General features: G+C 37.7%; 1 protein-coding gene across 1 annotated transcript; it reads left to right on the forward strand.

Annotated features, from left to right (window-relative positions):
• The first annotated feature begins 95 nt into the window (after positions 1-95).
• On the forward strand, positions 96-20,337 carry slc16a5a (solute carrier family 16 member 5a). Its single transcript, XM_042507994.2, has 5 exons — positions 96-231; positions 6,079-6,536; positions 11,187-11,330; positions 12,219-13,058; positions 16,579-20,337. Exons 2-5 carry the CDS (start codon positions 6,176-6,178, stop codon positions 16,848-16,850), a joined length of 1,617 nt encoding a protein of 538 aa, XP_042363928.2. The 5' UTR covers positions 96-231; positions 6,079-6,175; the 3' UTR covers positions 16,851-20,337.
• Positions 20,338-20,736: the final 399 nt, after the last annotated feature.

Below are 20,736 nucleotides of genomic sequence, written 5' to 3' on the forward strand. Positions count from 1 at the left end.
TGTTTATCTGTCTTTACTGTCTTTGACACAGCTCCGGGGCGCGCGTGCACAGCGCCCGCATCCGACCCTCCCCGCGCGGCCACGTCAGTCTCCTCCCACCGTGCGCGCGGCTGAGGAGGAGCCGCAGACCCCCGGTCAGTCGGTGCTGCTGCCCGGCAGTCATCGAGGAGCGACCGCGCCTGCCTGCTGGGACCGACGGGGGGGCTGCGGGACCAACATTTTTTAAAACAGGTGATTTTATTGTAATTATTTATAAATTCACGGAGAAAATTGCCGTTTAATTCGCTTCGTTTTTTGTTTGCAGCGAAAGTGCTGATGCGGGGATGTTTATCTGCAGGGTGAAACACTGATGGCAACAACACATTTATGTGGTAAAATTACCTTTTTAACAAGCAGTATTCGCGATTATTCAGTATAATTTGGTGTAAAGAGGTTGCGGTGGAGCTTGAACCGCGTTTAAAGGCGTTTTAACGCGCCGAAATAATTACGAGTTGCCACGTGGGTGACGCTAGAATAAAAACAGCTTTATTACAGTTTAAATTAACATTTTGGTTAATATTTAATGATAATAATGGTTAAAAATATCACTATTTGACGCGTAAGAAACAATAACGCATTGGTGTCATCCCTCCGTGGGCTGTCCCACAGGGAGGATCAGCAGCTCAGCATCACTTTTATTGATCAGGGGAGACATGAGGAGGACTCCCACGACACCCCACACCTTCAGGGACATTTACTTATTATTAATTAGTATGTCCAGGAGGACGCAGGGCTGCAGGAGACAGAGCAGGAGGTGAAAACAGGATGTCATGCAGGCTCAGTGGATCAGATTGCAGAGATATGTGAGGCCTCTCCCCCTCACTGCTCCCCTCACTGCTCCTCTCACTGCTCCCCTCACTGCTCCTCTCTCTGCTCCCCTCACTGCTCCTCTCTCTGCTCCTCTCACTGCTCCCCTCACTGCTCCTCTCACTGCTCCTCTCACTGCTCCCCTCACTGCTCCTCTCACTGCTCCTCTCACTGCTCCCGTCACTGCTCCTCTCACTGCTCCTCTCACTGCTCCCGTCACTGCTCCTCTCACTGCTCCTCTCACTGCTCCCGTCACTGCTCCTCTCACTGCTCCTCTCACTGCTCCTCTCACTGCTCCCCTCACTGCTCCTCTCTCTGCTCCCCTCACTGCTCCTCTCTCTGCTCCTCTCACTGCTCCTCTCTCTGCTCCTCTCACTGCTCCCCTCACTGCTCCTCTCACTGCTCCTCTCTCTGCTCCTCTCACTGCTCCTCTCACTGCTCCTCTCACTGCTCCCCTCACTGCTCCCCTCACTGCTCCTCTCACTGCTCCCCTCACTGCTCCTCTCACTGCTCCTCTCACTGCTCCTCTCAGAGGAGGAAGAGGAGTCTCAGGACAGGTCCACTGTCCACATACGTCTCTGTGCTTTTATTCTGCCCCCCCAAAAAAACTATTTTCACCACGTGGATGAAAAAAATAATCTTTATGTTGCACAAAAAGTCAAATTTAACCCTTTGAAATCCATGCAAATTTGTTAGATAAAACACAATGTCCAACTTGGAGAGAAATCACCCACATATTGCAAGAAATTAGTAAAAGGTGAATGAGAAAATGAGTTAGTAGAATTATAAGAAATGTATCCAAAAATAGGAAAAAATGTCTTGATTTTTAAAAAATAATCATTATAGCTATGTATTTTTAATTATGTTACAGAAAGAAATCACACGCATACATTGTTTTTCTTTCTGCATTTTTAGGGTAATTTACTTGTTTTTTTGTTTTAGTTTTTGTTGTTATTTTTTAGTTTTTTTTTCTAATTTATTTATTGTCATGTTGCTTATTGCCTACTGCTTTTCAAGTCAAACCAGTTCACTCAGGTTTCAAAGGGTGAAACTCCTTTCTTAACCTTTTGATACCTGGGCAAACAGGTTTGATTTGTTTTTAAAAAATGGGAATGACTCAGGAATTAGCAAGAAATTAGTAAAAAAAAACACAAGAAAAACACCTCAAAATTAGCAAAAACAAAACAAAAAAGGAAGGTAAACAAATAACAACAAAAAGACCTTAAAATATCTTTAGAAAGATATATAATAATTACATTAATTTTAAATATATAATTCTGATCATTTTCAATATTGTCCTGTGGAACTTTTTTCCCTAGCTTTCTAAAAATAATTTCCTATACCTACTAATTTCTTTCAGTTTTTGCGAAGTTGCTCATTGCCTCAAAAAAAATCAAACCAATATGTGCAAGGTCATTTTGTCTCTTTGCATCACAAGTTTTACTGTACTGAAAATCAAGTTAAATTATTTGTAAACCAATATAATAACCAGAGTTCCTGTGGATCCTTAAAAGGCCTAAAAGACATTCAATTAATTGATCAAAAAATAAGGTCTTAATTAATAAATAAATGTCTTAAATCAGTCTTTTAATTGTTAAAAATGCTCAGACATGGGACAGTTGGATGACAGGTAGGATTTTTATATTTTTTTTATTCTGACATTGCATTGAAAAGCTCAAAATAGTGCACTATTGAAAAATAAATAATAATAATAATTTACCAAATAATTTAAATTTTATTGGAAGAATTACAAATATTTGGACAAAATTCTCCCTAACCTGTAGTAACTGATGCCGGTTCATGTTTTTATATTTTTTCTTTAATTTTGTCTGTTGTGTTAAAAGTGGTCTCGAATTTCATTTTAAGTGGCCTGAAAAAGTTACTTTAAAAAGTCTTAAATTCCACTTTCCTTAAGCTGTGGGAACCCTGCAACATGTGTGTGTAATGTGCAGGCGTCCACAAACATTTGGCCACACAGTACATGTCTGAGCACAGTCACATCAGCCAGTCGTCGTGTTCTCAGCGATTTCACGTCGGAAAACGTCGCTCCGCTCAGCCGTCGTGCATCTGGAAATGATATTCAGAGTCTTTGGGGGAAATTGTGCAGGAACATTTGCACAGAGGGCCTTTTATTCACGAGCGCTTTCACAAGTGCACGCCGGTCTCATGGCTGCCGGATTCCCCTTTCGCATCCACACAGACATTTTTACACAGCACAACATTTCTTCACTCGCCCGCAGTCTGACCTGCAGACATGAAGTCTGATCTCATGATTTTAGGGCGAAAATAGTTTGTTTTTTTTACGCACTGGTCAGTTTTGAGAGTTTGAGGTATTTCTCTTTTTTTTTTTTACGTCTTTTTTCAGATTAATTGAAAGAAATCATCCTAAATACACATTTTGGTGTTTATTTTAGTTCAGATTTCTGTTCTTTAAAGATTATTTTTTAGTTATTTTTGCCTTTAGCGAGAGCTGGAATCGAACCCGCGGCTGCTGCAGCACGAACACTGCCTTTATACATCCTTTTATGTAAAACTACATATTTGATTAGATACATCATCACTTGCGTATTAATAACATTTCGGAAAACTTAAAAAAACTTCTGTCTTAATGTGAAATGACAAGTTTGTTCATTCGTTTTTTAACTTGTAAGTGTCTTATTTTTGGTCTAAAAATTTATGAAATTTTCTCAAAATTACACTCACATACGCCAGATTTTCCAGTTTTAATTATGTCTATATTTCGCAGTTTTTAAAGAGCACTGAGGTCATATGTCGTTCAGAGCCTGATTCATACAACTGTATTTCTAAAACTGTGGTGAAAAGGATTTTTTTAAATGTTTGTTGACAGCATTTTCTTATTTATGGAGTGTTAAAATTAGATATCTATTAGAAAGTGGTGATATTAGATAGATTTTTATCCCCACTGTTTTATTTTTGCTTCAAAAGTGTATCTTATTTTACAGTATTTAATTTTAAAGGTTGTTTTTCCAAAATCATTATTTTTTATTTTATTTTTTTCTCGTACTCTTAAGCAAAACATCTCAACGTCAGTAGCATTTAAATACACCAAATTTTCCAGTTTTATTCTTATTTATATTGTGAAGGTTTTGGACAGGGTTCGTTCATATATCATCAAAGTGAAACGAGAATTTTGAACCTGATTTTATTTAATTTTCCGACTTTAGTTCTGGAAATCTGTGCAAATCTGGTAATATCTGATTAGATAGTTTAGTTAGACATAAGATTTAAGAAAACTTGTAATACAAAAAATAGTGTTAAGTGTTTCATGGTGATATCCGTTAGTTAAAACTTTTGGTCTAAAAATATGGTATTTTACAATAGACTGTTTGTTTTTTTGAAAAAGCATTTTTCTCATATTCTGGGCAAAAAATCTCAACTTGAGTTGGATTTATGTCAACCAAATTTTCCAGTTTTATTCCTGTCTGTATTCTGAAGGTTTGTTTATATATAATTCATATCAGATTCTATTTTTTAAGAGCATTTTATATCTAAAAATATGAAAAAAAACCCCACGAGAATATTTTTTTATGGCTGTTGACAGTATTTTCTGTTTAGATAAAATATCCGAAATTCCCTGTGTAAAAGCCTTTGACTCTTAATATGTCAGAGTGAGACAAGAATTTTGACGCAAATGAACACATTTGATTAGATACTTTCTCATTTGCATATTAAAAATAACATTTTAAATAAAACTTATAATACAAAAAGAAAATGTCAGGGTGAAGTTTCATGGTGATGATGTGTTTGCCCTAGTGTCTCATTTTTATCTTAAAATGTATGAAATTTTACAGTAATTAATTTTAAATTCTCTAAAAAAATTCTTATACTCTGAGCAAAAAATCTCAACTTCAGCTGCACTTTTATGATCCAAATTTTCTAGTTTTGTTCCTGTCTATATCCTGAATGTTCCTATAGAAAGGTTTGTTTATATCTCATTCTTTGCCGGATTTATTGAACTTCTTGTTCCTAAAAACATGGCAGAAATGATGTTTTTGTTGCTGTTGAAAGTATTTTGGAATTATTAAAAGAGATATCCAAAATTCAGCAGCGCCTGAAGCCTCTACAGGAAATGAGTGTCTGCGCCGCAGACGAGACATTTTATTTTCTTCTTGACATTTTAGTGAAATAACAGAGTCCACCGTCCATCAGTGCTGCAGCTTTGCCACAATGAGGTCATTTCGGTCATTTTCGGATGCTTTTGTTCAGATCACTGCAGCTCGAGCTGCTTTCTGAGATGAACTTTCCCCTCGATTTCCTTGCAACAGTTACCTTCTGTATTTTATGGCTTTGTTTTAAAGGAACAAGCCGTCATTGTTCCATTCACTGTTGTTTACGTCTCCCGTCCACTGGCGTGTGTTGGTATAGGCTGAAAGAAAGATTGTGACGTCAAGCTCCGAACCTCCAAAACATGCATGTGCTGAAAACACCCTCATAAAGCTGCACTTCTTTATTTCAACATAAACTCTTTCAAAACCATTGGAAGAAGGCGATGGGGAAGTAAAGAAAAATGGATAGAGCGGCGCCCCTTTCACGCTTAAACGGTTCTGTCCTTTAAAGGCAATAAAAGCCCAAAAAATAATCTTTAAAAAAAAAAAAAAATTAGCCAAATTAAAAAAATACAGAAAAATGCCTGAAAATTAGTTAAATAAATAGATAGATAGATAAATGAATATTATTTGTTAAATATAAATAATATAAATATATGTAAATTATAAGTTTGTAACATAACTTTAAATATGTAATTTTGGTCATTATTAATATAGTTTTCCCTAGCTTTTTTTTTTTTTTTTTTTTTACATTTTTCTCTATCTTTAAAAAAAAAAATCTAAATCTAATAATTTCCTGCAATTTGCTGATCACAGCTGTCTCATTGCTTTTTTCGCCATGTTTTTGAGAGAAATTGCTCAGATTTAAAAGGTTATATACTTGTGAAAGGCATCCGAAAGCAGCACAAGAAAAGTGATGTCACTCCAGGTTTCAAAGGGTTAAAAAAGGGATCAAACGACAATGTTTTAATCTAAGATTTGTTTTTCATAATAATGAACCCACATGTCTTTCTTTGTTTTTTTTAACTTTAATTTTCTCCATCAAATATTTGTTGAGACATTTCAGTGAGGACCAAAGTGTTGGACAAACAGACCGACACTTCCGTGCGTAAAGTCGCCTTCCTTCGCTGTGCGGCCTGACGGAGTGTTTGCTTTGTGGTTACAGGTGTCTCTGGCGGTCGCAGCAGTGACATGGACAGCGGCGGCGACTCCACTCCCTGCAGAGCGAACACAGGAGCGCCTCCTGAAGCGCAGAGCAGAAAATGACTCAGAGAAATGGGATCGGAGGGACGAGCGATCGCTGCCTCCGCTCGAGGGCCTCCGCCGACCTCGAGCTGGCCAACGGCATGCAGAAAGGTCAAGAGGCCAACGACTGCGAATGCGAGGAGGGCGGGCAGGGGGGCGAGCGCAGAGACTCCGCGGCCGTGACGGGAGCGACCGCAGCTCCAGATGGCGGCTGGGGGTGGGTGGTGCTGGCCGCCACCATCATGGACCTGGCGCTGACCCTGGCGTTCCCGTCCTGCGTGGGAATCTTCTACACCGACCTGCAGAACGAGTTCCACGCCACCAACAGCGAGACCTCCTGGGTGCCCTCCATCATGACGTCGATGCTTCATGCGGGAGGTAAAATAAACTGGGACCTGTTTGAGTTAACCCTCTGAGACCTGGTTGGACATCAGTTTTAGGCGCTTTTCACAATAAGCAATGTGCCACAACACATGGTTAAAAAATAGGAAGAAATTAGTAAAAGAAAATGACCAGAAAATAGCACAAAAAAATAAAAACGAAATCAAGAAAATGCTTAAAAAGTGCTAATTTTTTTGTCCTAAAATAATTAAAATAAATAACTATAGATAAATAATGATAAGTGAAGCTTTCTGGACATTTTTCCCTTTTTTTGATAACTTTCTAATAATTCTCCCCCCATTTTTTTAAAACTAATTTTCAGGTCATTTTCTCAGTCACACTTCACAAGCTCTTTAACCCTTTGACACCTGAGCAGATTGGTTTGATTTGGTTTGGTTTGAAGAGGAAACGTACAGACGTGACTTTTTTCTCATGTACGTTTTTTTTTATAGCCTTGCACTTACGTAATGAGCGTGTAACTACCCTCTCAACCTGATTTCTTTCAGAAATTAGTAAAACATAACATGACCTGAAAGCTAAAACTTAGTTTTAAAAAAGAGGGGGAATTATCATAGATTTTTATAAAAACTAGGGGAGAATATCCAGAAACTATATTTATACTCTTTTTAATTATATATTTAAAATTATGTTATGGAAAAAAACATTATACATATATATTTTTTAAATTTTCTCCACTTTTTGGGTCATTTTCTTTTTTTTTCTTATTATTTTCAGGTAATTTCCTTTTAACTTTTTTACTGATTTCTTACTATTTTGTCTCTATAATTTTTGAAAGAAATAGAGCCAATTTTCTCATGTTTTAGAGGGTTTATGTTTAACGGGAGGGTCCATCTGCGTTCTTTTCTGTGTTTTTCAAATTTAACGCCCCCTCACTTGTTAATAAAAAGCACTAATAGCCTAATAAACTGAAAAGGTTAGTTTGGATGTTTTGAAGTGGGGTTTTATGAGTTACTTAGTCATAGACGATGGAATATTTTCACCACTTTATTAGCCCTTCTGAGAGGTAACTGAAGCTGTTAAATCTGACTCTGTTTATACTCACCAAACCCCACTGACAAATACAGTAATTTTACCTCTCACAACACAGGAGTTGCTGGTCTACCACTCCGTCAACTGGTTTCTCAAACAGTCACTATATATATATATATATTTAAAGCAAGTAATAAAATAACTTTTTGATGAGCTAAAACATCTTTTAAAAATCAGTTTTCTTTCTGTGGCATCATTTTAAATATTTATTTAGAACATTTATAAGTATGTTTTTCTGGATTTTTATAAATTGATGTAATAATCCCACTGAGCTAATTTTAAGGGCACTTTCTCGCCACCTTATACCCCTTTTTTTTAAAAATATTTTTTAATTTGTGGGACTTTGCTATTTGCATTTTCCCACATGTATTCAAAAGAAATCCAACCAGTCTTCTTGAGCGTCAGAGGTTTAAATGTTTAAATGTTCAGGTTTCTCAGCTTGTGAAAGGCGTCTTGAAAATGGTGACAATTAAAGTGTTAAAGGTTTAAGCTGCCCTATAATGCCCTCCAGTTTTGCGGTAACTTTAGTCCCCTCCTGCTGTTGTTTTACGGGGAAAATGTGAAACCAGAGAGAGAATTTGTGGGTGTTTCGAGCTGTCTCGCTGCGCTGGTGTTGATTTAAGAAGATTAGACTACAAAGAAACTGTCACTGGTTATTACCTGCAGCTCAGAGGGAATTTAGCACTCAACATTTTTCCTAAAGACACTCAGAAATAAAGGTCAGGAAGCATTTGCAAAATGCTCTCTCCTCTCATTTTGAATGTCAGATGACATTTTCACCTCGTCTTGTTAATGAAAATGACACAGATTTTTTCATAGTTTTTATTATCAGAATCTATTTTTACCTCGTGAGTGTCTCGTTTTAGGAAAAAAAAGTTGTTGATGAGTCATTTTCAGCATAGTTTTCATTAACAATAATAACACTGCTCCAAAAATAGAAACTCTGCGTGTGGCGGTAGATGCTTTAACCGTGGCGGGCTGCCATAAACGGACAAATGTGTGTGAAACTGTGCTGTTTATGCTTCACTCTCCTGCAGTCTTACAGCTGCAGGAAGTTACTGCTGATACAAACTTTTTTTAATTGCTTGAATGGCCTTTGCAGAAAATATACTGATCATAAATACTGCAGCATCAAAAACTGTCGATTGTTGTGCAGAAACTACTTCGTCCTTTTGTCAGCGCACAAGTCGTCAGCGTGTTGCACCACGGCGCTATCTCACTAATGTCAACATCCTTCCTCAACGACGCATTATGTAACCGCGTGAAACAGGAAGTGGCGTCGGCTGTGCAAGGTCAGATAAAGTCAGTATAGAAGATGAAGGTGAACTTCTTGCTCCTGTGTAGCAGGATGTAAATACTGTGATGGTTTTATGCAGCCGGAGCTCTGAGACTGAGAGACTTCCTCTTAAAATCAATGAAAGTAGGCAGGAGTTTGGCACGGTGAGGTGAATTTTAAGGGATATTCACCCTTGGACGCGCTAACAGGAAGGAACAGTGTTAATCCTGCAGACTTTCTGAGTAAGAAGGATTAAAAAGATGTTTTTTGAGACGTTAACAGATAATGCAGCAGGATGGATACGAATAATTTGAGTTTCCTGGCTGGACAAAATGTGGGTGAAAGTTACGTTAAGTTAGTTTTAATATCAGACTGGTTTAATGACATTTTCACTCCCAGTTTATCAGCGATAAAAAACACGTTTTAATGAGACTTTCGAAGTTATTAATAAAAGATGAGAGGATGAAGTTTCGGTTCGCACACGTGTGCAGTTTTCCTGCAGCCGGTGCTCAGTAACGACCTCTCGCACCCTTTTTTCTGTCAAAAAAAGCTCTCCGGACACGTCTGTGCTGTCTGTGATGCCTTCAGACGTAAATTTATTTTACCTGGCTCCCCTCATTCATGAAAACACAACAGAAAGCACCGTTTTTGGCAGTGATGTGGCACAGATCAGTTACCTATTATCATCATGTAAACAGATTTTGACCTCTTAATCCTCACGCCCAGCTTCAAATCTGAATCAGCTTTATTGGCCAAGTTTGCTCACACAAACAAGGAATTTGCTCTCAGTGTACACAAATTAAACATTAAACATAAAAAGAAAATAAAAAAACAAAACAGATAAATCCAGAAAATTATAGTTTTGAATTTACATAAGTACACGCCCTAATTAAACAATTTTAGCTAATGTACACAAGTCTGTGTGGGTAATAGTGCAGTTACAAGTAGTGCAAAGATGTTAATATGAATTTATATAAAGTTTATGATGGTTTGTGATTTTTTTCTTAAAAACTTAAATATAGAAAAAATATTGCAGGATAAAAATATAAATGTGTATATACTAAAAAAAAACGGTTACTCTTAAAAGCAGCGGTTCAGAGTGCAGAGAGCTAAAACAGAGTGCAGTTAGTGTGAAAGTTGCACCGTTCTCATGATTTTTGCAGACAGGAATGCTTTTGATCTTCAGCTTTTTCCTGAGCTGACAGAAATGTGACGAGAATCTCAGCTTTATCTTCATTAAGCGGCACAAAGCTGCTCGTGTTCACTGTCCACTGTAAAACTGAGGACTTTCTTTTCACGCCACTTCATACTTTTATTCCACTACATTTATCTACTACATTTACATTTTTTTCCCCAAAATGTTCACTTAAAAACACTAGAAATATTATATACATTAAGTCATTTTCTTGTTTTTTCCTCCTCTAATCCCATTTTTTGAATAGTTTTCAGTTTTCGGAGTGTGTGTTTTGGGTTTTTTTTCAGTTTTCCTGTTTGGGTGATTGACAGAAAACATTTAAGTCATTTTTTTTCCCTCTTTTTTTTAAAAAGTTTTGAGTGTCTGTGTGTTTTGTTTTGTTTTTTTAATTCATTTTTTATTATTATAAAAAATATTTTAATAAACAAAGTATACAACATTAAAGTTAATATTTTTTCCTTTTTTATAGTTTGAAAAAATGTCTATATATTCCTGAATAAATACTTTAAGTACATTTTCTTGATTAAACTTACTTCCTTTCACTTAAGTGATATTTTAATGGGGTATTTATACTTTTTTTAACTTATTTAAAAAATGAACAGTAGTTTTACTCAACTAAAGGAACAGAAAACGTCCTCCTCTGGTCCTAAAACAGCGAGCCTGCGTGAGGTTCAGGTATTATCCCCATCAGTGCCTGTTGCCCAACAACAGAGGCGTGTTGAATTCAGCACCGTTGTTGGTGACCTTTAACCGATATACCCCGCCGGATTTAGCACCGAGGCTTCAGGATACATAATATAGAAGTTCTCTTTGATGCATACTGAGGAGTAATGAAAACATAATGATAGAAATAATGAGAATTTAGCCATTAAATGTGGCCCTTTTTTGTTGTTGGTGGAACAAAATCGTTATATTGCTCAGCAAAGTGACAGTTTTATACGTCATGTGCACACAAAGAAGGCGTGAGAGCAAACATGGGTTCAGTCGTGCTCTCTGTGCTCTCTTTCATTCAGCTGGTACAGATTACGGCTAAACACAAGTTATGTGAAAGGTGACCTCCGCCTCTGTGTGCGCCCGTTTCTGCTCCGGCATGCATTAAACTAAGAGCATTACTTTTGATCCGCAGGTCCTTTCTGCAGCGTGCTGGTGGAGAGACTCGGTTGCCGGGCGACAGTCATGTTGGGCGGCGTCCTGAGTGGGCTCGGGATGGCCGCCAGTTCGTTTACCCAGTCCATCATCCAGCTCTACATCACGGCCGGGGTTATTACAGGTCAGCAAACATTCAGCTGATTTATGGCGCCAGCTGACACCTGACGGAGAAACCAAACAGCAGCTGACAAACCAGAGACTTTTCTCAGGAGTTCGCAGAGAACAAAACCAGATATATTTGATGAAAACATGACTCCAAATTAAAGCTTACATTGCTCCGTGTGAAAGAAGGAATTAAAAAAGACAACTTAAAGGAGACTTACTGTAAAACTTTAATTTATAGCTATTATTTCTCTTTGATCGTTGAACTCAACAGACTTATATTTTGGGACAGGCGTCTATACGGGACGGGTTTTTTATTCCTTTCACACAAAATTGTGGCTCAGCAAAGATGGAAGTACAATCAAATTATGTATTTAACCCTTTAAATACGTAATTTAATTGTATTTTTTTGATTGGGAGTTAGAAAAAAACAAACATGGGAAGAAGGTAAAAAACAACGAAAGAAGAAATGATTCAGAGGTTAGCAAAAAAAATCTGAGGTATGAAAAAATACCTGAAAATTTGCCAAAAAAACTTAAAAACTAAACAACAAAAATAAAAAAGAGAAAGTAAAATTAAGAAATACAAAGCAAGAATGACCTAAAAATAAAAAAAAACTTTAAAATGATAATAATTCTGTACTTCTCACATCCTGAGGAGGCAAAATTTTAGGAGGATGCACTTTTTACGTTGTACAAAATTGTACCTTCAGATTTGGCTCTGAAAAAGGTATCAAATTATTTAAATAGTAATTTCAATAATGCCAGAAAATTATGGCATTAAGTGAAAAGTGTGCCAACCAAACCCGGTTTCCGTTTTTTAGCTCCGAAAAACGTCATCCCCCCATAACACAATAAATCAATAAGCTCAGCTCAAACTCGTTCTGACTGTCTTGTTGTCGTTTCAGGACTCGGTTTCTGCTTCTGCTTCCAGCCGGCGGTGACGATCCTCGGTCACTACTTTGTGCGTCGTCGTGCATTCGCCAACGCGATGTCCTCCACGGGCACGGCGCTGGGACTGTGCACTCTGCCCTTCCTGGGTAACTACCTCCACACCGAGCTGGGCTGGAGGGGCAGTTTCCTCGTTCTGGGGGCCATCCTGCTGAACTGCTGCGTGTGCGGGGCCGTGATGAGGCCCGTGGAGCGCCCCAAGCATCGGGGCCAGCCGCTGATGAACCACGGCCCGCCTCCGCCCGAGGAGGAAACCGTGAGGAAGAAAAAAGGAAGGATGAGGAGGATATGGAGTTATTTGTTAGCTTCCCTGAGCAAACACATGGCGTTCGATCAGTTCTGCTACAACTCCCGGTACTGCGTGTACGCCATCGGCATCACCTGGATGATGCTCGGGTTCGTGGTGCCGTTGGTGTATCTGGTTCCCTACGCCACAGCGTACAACATGGAGCAGAGCCGGGCGGCGCTGCTGCTCTCCATCCTGGGCATGGTTAACATCGTGGTGCGGCCGCTGTTCGGCATCGTCTTCAACATGCCCTGGTTCAAAGGGCGACACATTTACGTGTTTGCGTCGGCTCTGCTGGTCAACGGGCTCAGTAACAGTATCTGCTGCATCGGGCCCAGCTTCCCCGTGCTGCTGACGTACGTGATGATGTACGGGCTGTCCATGAGCGTGGTGGGCTCCCTGATGTTCACCGTCCTCATGGATATCGTGGAGATGAGCCGCTTCCCCTCAGCTCTGGGCCTGCTCGCTGTCATGGAGAGCATCACGCTGCTCATCGGGCCTCCACTGGCAGGTAACTCACACGCTGGGAAACGGGGTCACACTCGCAGTTTAATCACATTATCTGCGGAAAATCTGCCGCAGCTTGTTTACAGACTTCAGGAAGATTGAAGTTTCAGGTATAAACAGTTTTATTTTATGCCTCTGCACCGGCGATAGTCAGTTTTTGGGTTGTCCCTCCGTCCGTCCCATTTTAATAAACATGATATCTCAAGGAAGAAGTAATGAGGGAATTTCTACAAATTTGGCACAAACATCCACTTGAACTAAAGAATGAATTGATTGGATTTTGATGACCATGGGTCAAAAGTCAAGGTCACAGTGACCTCCTCTGTCTCATTCTTTTGATTGCAATATCTCATGACACCAACTAGAGTGAATTTCCTCAGATTTGGCACAAACGTCCACTTGAACTCAAGAAAAAACGAATAAGAATTTGATTCTCAAAGGTAAAGGTCACTTATAAACATGATATATCACAAATGCCTTGAGGGATTTTTTTTTCTTCAAATTTGGCACAAACGTCCACTTGGACTTAAGGATGAGCTGATTAGATATTTGTGGTCAAAGGTCAAAAGTCAAGGTCACTGTGATCTCCTCTGTCTCACTTTTGTGATTGTTATATCTATGAACACCTTTAGGGAATTTCTTCAAATCTGGCACAAACATTCACCTTTACTCAAGAATGAATTGGTGACATTATGGTTGTCGAAGGTCAAGGTCACTGGGACCTAGCATCCATCTCATTCTTTTGAACGCAATATCTCAAAAAGGTCTGGCGTGAATTTCCTCAAATTTGGCACAAATGTCCACTTGGACCCAAGAATGAACTGATTAGAATATGGGGGTTAAAGGTCAGGGTCACTCTGACCTTTTGTCTGTCTCATTGCAATATCTCATTAAGGCCTTGTGGGAGTTTCCTCAAATTTGACACAAACGTCCACTTGGGCTCAAGAATGAATTGATTAGAATATGTAGGTTGGAGGTAAAAAGTCAAGGTCACCGTGACCTTGATATTTCCATGTTAAAAGAACCCGTCCCAGCACCTGCAACTCGTTATCTGTATTTAACAAACCCAAGTTGTCTCCTCTGATCGGAGCCTTATGACTGACCTTGCAGCTCAGTACAGTTTCTCACGTCATGTTTTCTGTCCATCTCTGCTGTAGATCATAAATCCGAAATGCCAAAAGAAACTGATTTAAAAACACGAGCAGAGTTACAAAATACATGCGGTCGGAGGACCTGCATGTGTTTTGCTGCACACGTCTCTGCTTGTGTTAAGCGAAAGTCATAAATACGGGAATAGAAAGTTCCCTCCTCCTGAAGGCTGTTGCTGTAAATAACATCATGTTCTCACTCTGTAAATAACATCATAATAATAATATCATATTCTCAATCTGTCCGCCAAACACACAGAGAACAAAAAAGAAAAAAAAGAAACCAGTCGTTGCTTCATTCTGCCGGAGTGACTTTTAGTTCAGTGGCAGCGGAGCGGGGAAAGGGCACGAGGCTGCCTCGTCTCAAATGACAGGTGTGCCTCCCCCGTTTATCAGACCACTTCTAAAGCCGGCCGTGATGTAACCGCAGAGACGAGTCGCAACAGGATCCCTCCACACATGAGGAAGCCTGACCGAGTTTGCTCCAGTGCAACTGAAAAAGGTCATCAAAGGAAAAAAAAAAGAATATATACATATATTTGGTTTTTTTTACTGTTTTAAGCATATTTACATTTATTCTAATTCTCCTGAAAAACAAAAAAATATTATTTTATGTTAATTGTAGAGAAAAAAGTGATGAGTTACATGGCTGTTCTGCGTGTTGAAGGCGTCTCCATTTAAATGTCTGTTAATCATTTACTGTTGTAAACGTCGTTTCTCAAAGGTGCCAAATTATATTTGCATGCAGCCAAATTTCACATTTGCATGCTCAGCTGACCTGCAGGGCACCGACTCTCAGACTCAGTTCAACGTTCAGCGTTTTGGCCTCTGACACTTAAATGGAGTGTCTGATCTGTAGTCGTGTCGTGTCAGGCGGGACGCTCCCAGTCTGGAGAGACAGCCTGCGCTTTTCACAATCAAGCTTTGATAAATATTTTACAATTATATTATGTAAAATATTATTTTTTAACCAAAATCAGTCTTAATCATTAATAATAAATATGTATTTATTTTCAGAATTTTAACCCTTTAAATGCCAGGTTTTTGACATGATTCCACTGATTTTAGATGGAAAAAAACAAACAAAAATGAATTATTTTCAATTTACTTCATGCAAAGTAGATTTTTTCTTTGATTATCTCAGTCTGGGAAACGTCAATGATTAGCTGCAACATTGATTGTGACAGGTCACATGGTGGGAATAGTGTGTATTTTATCCAGATGCCAAATTTGGTTAAGAAATGACATCATCAGGTGGAAAATAGTAAAAGAAAAGCCCAGAATGACCCAGAAATGATACGACAGAAATGTCCTGTTTTTCTGCTCTGATGGCTGTGGGATCAAAAATGTCAGTTTAATGGGTTTCAATGGAGCATTTTTTGACCTGAACAGTCTGAATGTAACTGTTTAGTTCCCACAGTGTATTTTAGACTTATTGTAGGAGCTGAACTGCAAATTGAAAATATATATTATTAAAGTTTTAAAACCTCAAACAACCCCACTTCAAAAGATCCAAACTATCCGTCTAAAATGAAGCTGTGCTCATGCAGCCTCTCATCATCGGCTGCGTATCTCCGCCAGCTGTGACAAGTTCAACCAAGAAGAAATAAGCTGAATTCAGTGCAGCAGAAACATGTTATTATTCTGTTTTCCTGTCCTGTTAACCATTTCTTGACTCCTCAGATTTGTCTCACAACCTCTTGCAGTCATGAAAAACTTTTTTATCTACAAATAATTTACAAAAAAAACAATTTCCCTCCCTGGAAAAGTTTTGGAAAATGAATGTTTTGAAAAAGTCATAGACTTCGGTTTCATGAAGCTGTTTAATAACATACGATGTGTGCAAAGGACAGTCAGGAATTTTGAAAATCAATAGTAATTTGTGTTTTTTACGGTTTCTGGCTGTTATAAATGGTATCGTTTTTGGTGATTTTTAAAGAAAACATGCCTTCCAAAACCACGGCCTCTTTGGAAATTAGAAGTGAAATTTAAAGAAAAAAAAAGGCAAATAAATATGTATATTTTCAATAATATTTCTAATCCAGTGCTGACTTTTTAAAAATAATGTTTAATGTATTTAAAAAGCTATTATATAATGAAAAATAACTGATTATTGGAGTATCGACGGTCGTTTCAGAGAGTGTATGGTCTTTAAAATTTACCTCAAAGTCATGGAAATGTATTGGTAAAAATGTGTATACGCCCTCCTCATGGGAGGCACTGCTCCAGCAATTAATTGGAATTAATTAATCTGAATTTTAACAATTTTCAGGAACTTTCCCCTTAATATTTATGCGACTCTGTCGGGAAATTATAGAAAAAAAGTTACCAGGAAAAGATAAAATACTAAACTGATGATTTTTCTTGTGGTTGCAGGAGTCCTGGTCGATAAGACGGGCCATTACTTCTACGTCTTCTTTGCCTGCAGTGCCGTCGTTGCCTCCGCCGCCGTGTTCCTCATGGTGTCGTTCTGCTGGCTGGATAAAAGGGACAGGAAGTTGTCAAAGCAGGGTCAGCCATCCGCGCTGCCCGAGCCAGCGAAACCCTCTGTTGACTTGGCTCCGGGCTGTCAGTACAGCAGCGTCCCCACAGAGGGGGACAAAGACAAGGCCTCGTCTAACGGCGCCGAATACATCACCAGCCTGTGAACCCGCTCTCACCGTGTGCCACCGCCAACACGCATCACAGTCTGGCTCACACTGCGCCGCAGTGATTCGCTAACGTTTGCACCAGCTCGCTCGGTGCTCCAGATGTGCCCCGCTCTGCCATCGGGTGTCAAAACAAACACTACGAGTGATTTGCGCTGCGGCCAAAGATGCTTGATCCTACAAACCAAAACGAACAGATGTGCACTTACTACAACGTGATTGTACTATTTATTGCAAAAAGCTGCTGTGATCACACAATCTGTCATACGTGAGGAGTCTCACTTTATCAAGCCAAGTTACGTACATAACCTTTGTTAAAGAAAACACTCAAAATGCTTTCCACATGGAGTGTTTAACCCTTCGAATCCTGAGCAAAATGGTTTAATTTCTTTGAAAAACATGGGGAGAAGGCTACGAGTGACTTAACAAGACAAAAAAAAAAAAATTGTAAAAAAGGTTACAGGAAAATTACCTGGAAATATGCACAAAAAAAGTAGAAAGCAAACAAAAAAGTTACCTAAAAGGTGCTGAAAATTAATAATTTTTTTTTCTGTAACATGATTTTAAAATATAAAATTGTTATTATTATAAATATGGTTTTTGGGACATTTTTCCCTTTTTTTGGATAATATCCTAATAATATTTCCTCTATTTAAAAACTTTTTTTGTTACATTTTACTAATTTCATGCACTTTGTGGGACATTTTTTGTTTTTGCCTTTTTTTCCCATTTTATTGAAATAAATTAAATCAATTTGCTCAGGTTTCAAAGGGTCAGATTGCTTGTGAAAGGCATCTGATCCAGGTTTCAAAGGGTTAAAGGAGCTGTATGTGACATTCAGAGCATTAATACAGCAGCAAACAGCTGTCTGCCGAGTAAATGTAAGGTGCAGTAACGAGTCTCTCTCTGCGTGTTTTCATTGAGATTTTTTGTTATTTGTTGCGGTGGACGATCCGGCCGTGCGTGCACGTGCGTCCGTCGTGTGTGTCCCGTGGATGTATTAGGAGAACTGGATACAGTGTTAGAGATGGATGTTCAGTTGCATATGAAGCCAAAAAAGTTTAACTTTCCAGGTGTGAAATTACCTCGATCTTTTGCATTTTAAGACTTGGCCGGCCGAACAGTTAACCTCTAGTTAAACTTACTATAATTATTATATCACAGTTTTTGAAACAGATGCCCACATACCCCAAATTAAACATCTATAAATTTACATCATCATTTACAGAAAAAAAGAGATGGATAAACACGAAAAAAATCATTAAAGTAACCAAATAAATAAACAGTTATAACATGTTTTTAATGTTATGGCTTCTGTGTATTAAAATACCTGAAGTCCAAATCAGACAGGGCCGTAAGCCAGCTGTTATTTGTGCCAAATCCTTTTTTTTTTTTTTTTAAATTCATAGAGAAATAAAATGTCTCTTCTTAACACAGTAACAATGATGAGGACAATTGCAATGGTAAAAAAACAACAGTAATAACAATATAATGTATAATAATATCAGACGGTATAATGTATAATAATATCAGACGGTATAATGTATAATAATATCAGACGGTATAATGTATAATAATATCAGACGGTATAATGTATAATAATATAAATCTACACTGAAATTTGAATATAAATTGAAATCTGAAACCGGTGCTGTGGTTCAGGACTGATGAGACGTTATGAGGGTTAATATGGGCTGTATTTTAGCTTTACTCTGAACGTTGCATACAGCTCCTTTAATGCTTCACTCACACAAAGAACGAGTCTAAGAAGCTTTTATGAAACGGCGCCGAAGGCGACGATATGATGAAACAAAAACCAGCGAACTGAGCAGTGATACAAACGGATGGAATCACAGCGATGGTTCAGGAGGAGGAGAAAGTTACTCCAGGAGATTTTATCAACAGTTAAAGAGAAAGTCTGGTGTTATTCTGTATTTTTCTATTGTCAAACATCAAAAAAACAAATTATGTTAGCACACTTCCTTCTGCACAGTGATACAGTCGGTGGGTGTTGTTCGGTAGAGAGAAAGTAGTTCCTATACGAAACCGCTCACAGTGAGGTCTGTGGATTATTGTGAGTAACCGCGTTATGATTTTTGGGAAAATACATTGCTGTTGAGTTTTTCAAATGTATGATCTGGTGTTTAACCCTTTGAGACCTGAGCTAATTGATTTGATTTTTTTTTTGCAAAAACTTTTGAAGAAGACAAGGAAAGAAAAAAAGACTGGAAAAATTGCTAAAAATTAGTAAAAATTACTAGAAAATTACCCTGAAAAATATTATTTTTTAAATAAGAGAACAAAGAAATTACATAAGACTAGTGTTTACAAAATGTAGTAATTTTGTAATACAAGTAGATTTTTTTTAAAATTAGGATAGTTATAAATCTAGTTTTCCCCTTTTTTTATTTTACTTTTTTTCCCTATACATTTTTTCCCAAGAAAATAACCTTAAAAAGGTCATTTAAAAGAAAATAAACAATAAAAATCTTTTTTTTCTCTGTAACAGAAACAGAATTTGAATTATATAATGATAAGATAAATAAATGTAATTTTCGGGACATTTTTCCCTAGTTTTCAAGTCTTTTTCTTGTCGACTTTTACCATTTTTTTGTTAGTGGTTTTTTTTTGCAAGAGCTCATTGCCATTTTTTCAGTGTTTTTAAAAAATGAAATCAAACCAATTATCTCTGGTTTCAGGGGTTTAGATGATTGTGTAAAAGGTCTGAACGCAGCACAAAAAAAACTGAAGTTGATCCAGGTGTTAAAAGGTTAATCACATTTTGACGATAAGAAAAATATAAAATATCTCCAGACTTAAATATCAATACCTGCAGGTTTAGTGCACACGTGTCACAACAGGATGCAGAAAATGAGTGTTTTGACATCTTTAGAGTAGAATTATTATTTTTCTTAGTTTTGAAGGCATTGAACGCAGCGTACCGAGCACATTACACCATGTCGATGTTTCTTTAGATCTCTGAATCTCTTTCACTGTCACGTGTAGAAAAGTGAGTATATGTACTTTAGATGCAGTACATGCATGTACATGCAGTAATCATTATGTTGTTTTAGTGTTTTCCATTACTTTCATCCCGAAATGGAACAGTGCCTTTTTATGCAGCTGGTGTATTTACAACCACAGACACTTTCAGGAGGACGATGATTTCATGCTGTCGGCAGGTTTGAAACATTTCACCGCAGAAATATTTCGGAGGCACTGAGGAGTTTTTCTGACACTGTAGCTGAGTTTACTTCAATCGGAGATTTAACGTGACTGATTTTGATAAACGAACAGTGAGGATGTTTTCATGCGACTGACAGTTAAAAATCACATTTCAGGTATGAGCTAAATAAAAGTGAAAGCAGAGGATTTATTAGGACTTTTTAGAGGCTTGTCTTGCTTTGGGCCAAATTATACTTTTATGATATAAATTCTTTATTTATACATTATGATCAGAGGAAAAATAAATGCTTGAATATCAAAAGTTGTCTGTTTTTTTTCCGTAGTTGTTTTTTGAGTGTGAATCCGAACGTTTATTTTGTGCATTTTTTAAACAATATTTATATTGAAGTTTCAAAACTATATCAAAACATGTAAATCTGTGTACAAAAATAAATCCCCTCGTGCATTCACAGAGTCGCACAGACAAAGAAAATAAAATGAACAATAACTGTAATTATAACATTATAAACTGAGTTGTGGAAATTGTAAATATCTGTTACAAATAAAAGTCCCGCATTCAAAATTTACTTATGTAAAAGTAGCAAAGTATAAGTGTCAAAAAACCGAGAGAAAAAGTACTCATAACTGAAAATAATATTGATTTTTATTTTGGAAGTATTGCTGTTTTAACATGTTTATCATCTTAATCTTTTCTCCCAGG

The sequence above is a fragment of the Plectropomus leopardus genome, chromosome 19 (assembly GCF_026936395.1).
Source record: "Plectropomus leopardus strain MGB_pleo_1.0 chromosome 19, ASM2693639v1, whole genome shotgun sequence".
Classification (NCBI taxonomy): domain Eukaryota; kingdom Metazoa; phylum Chordata; class Actinopteri; order Perciformes; family Serranidae; genus Plectropomus; species Plectropomus leopardus.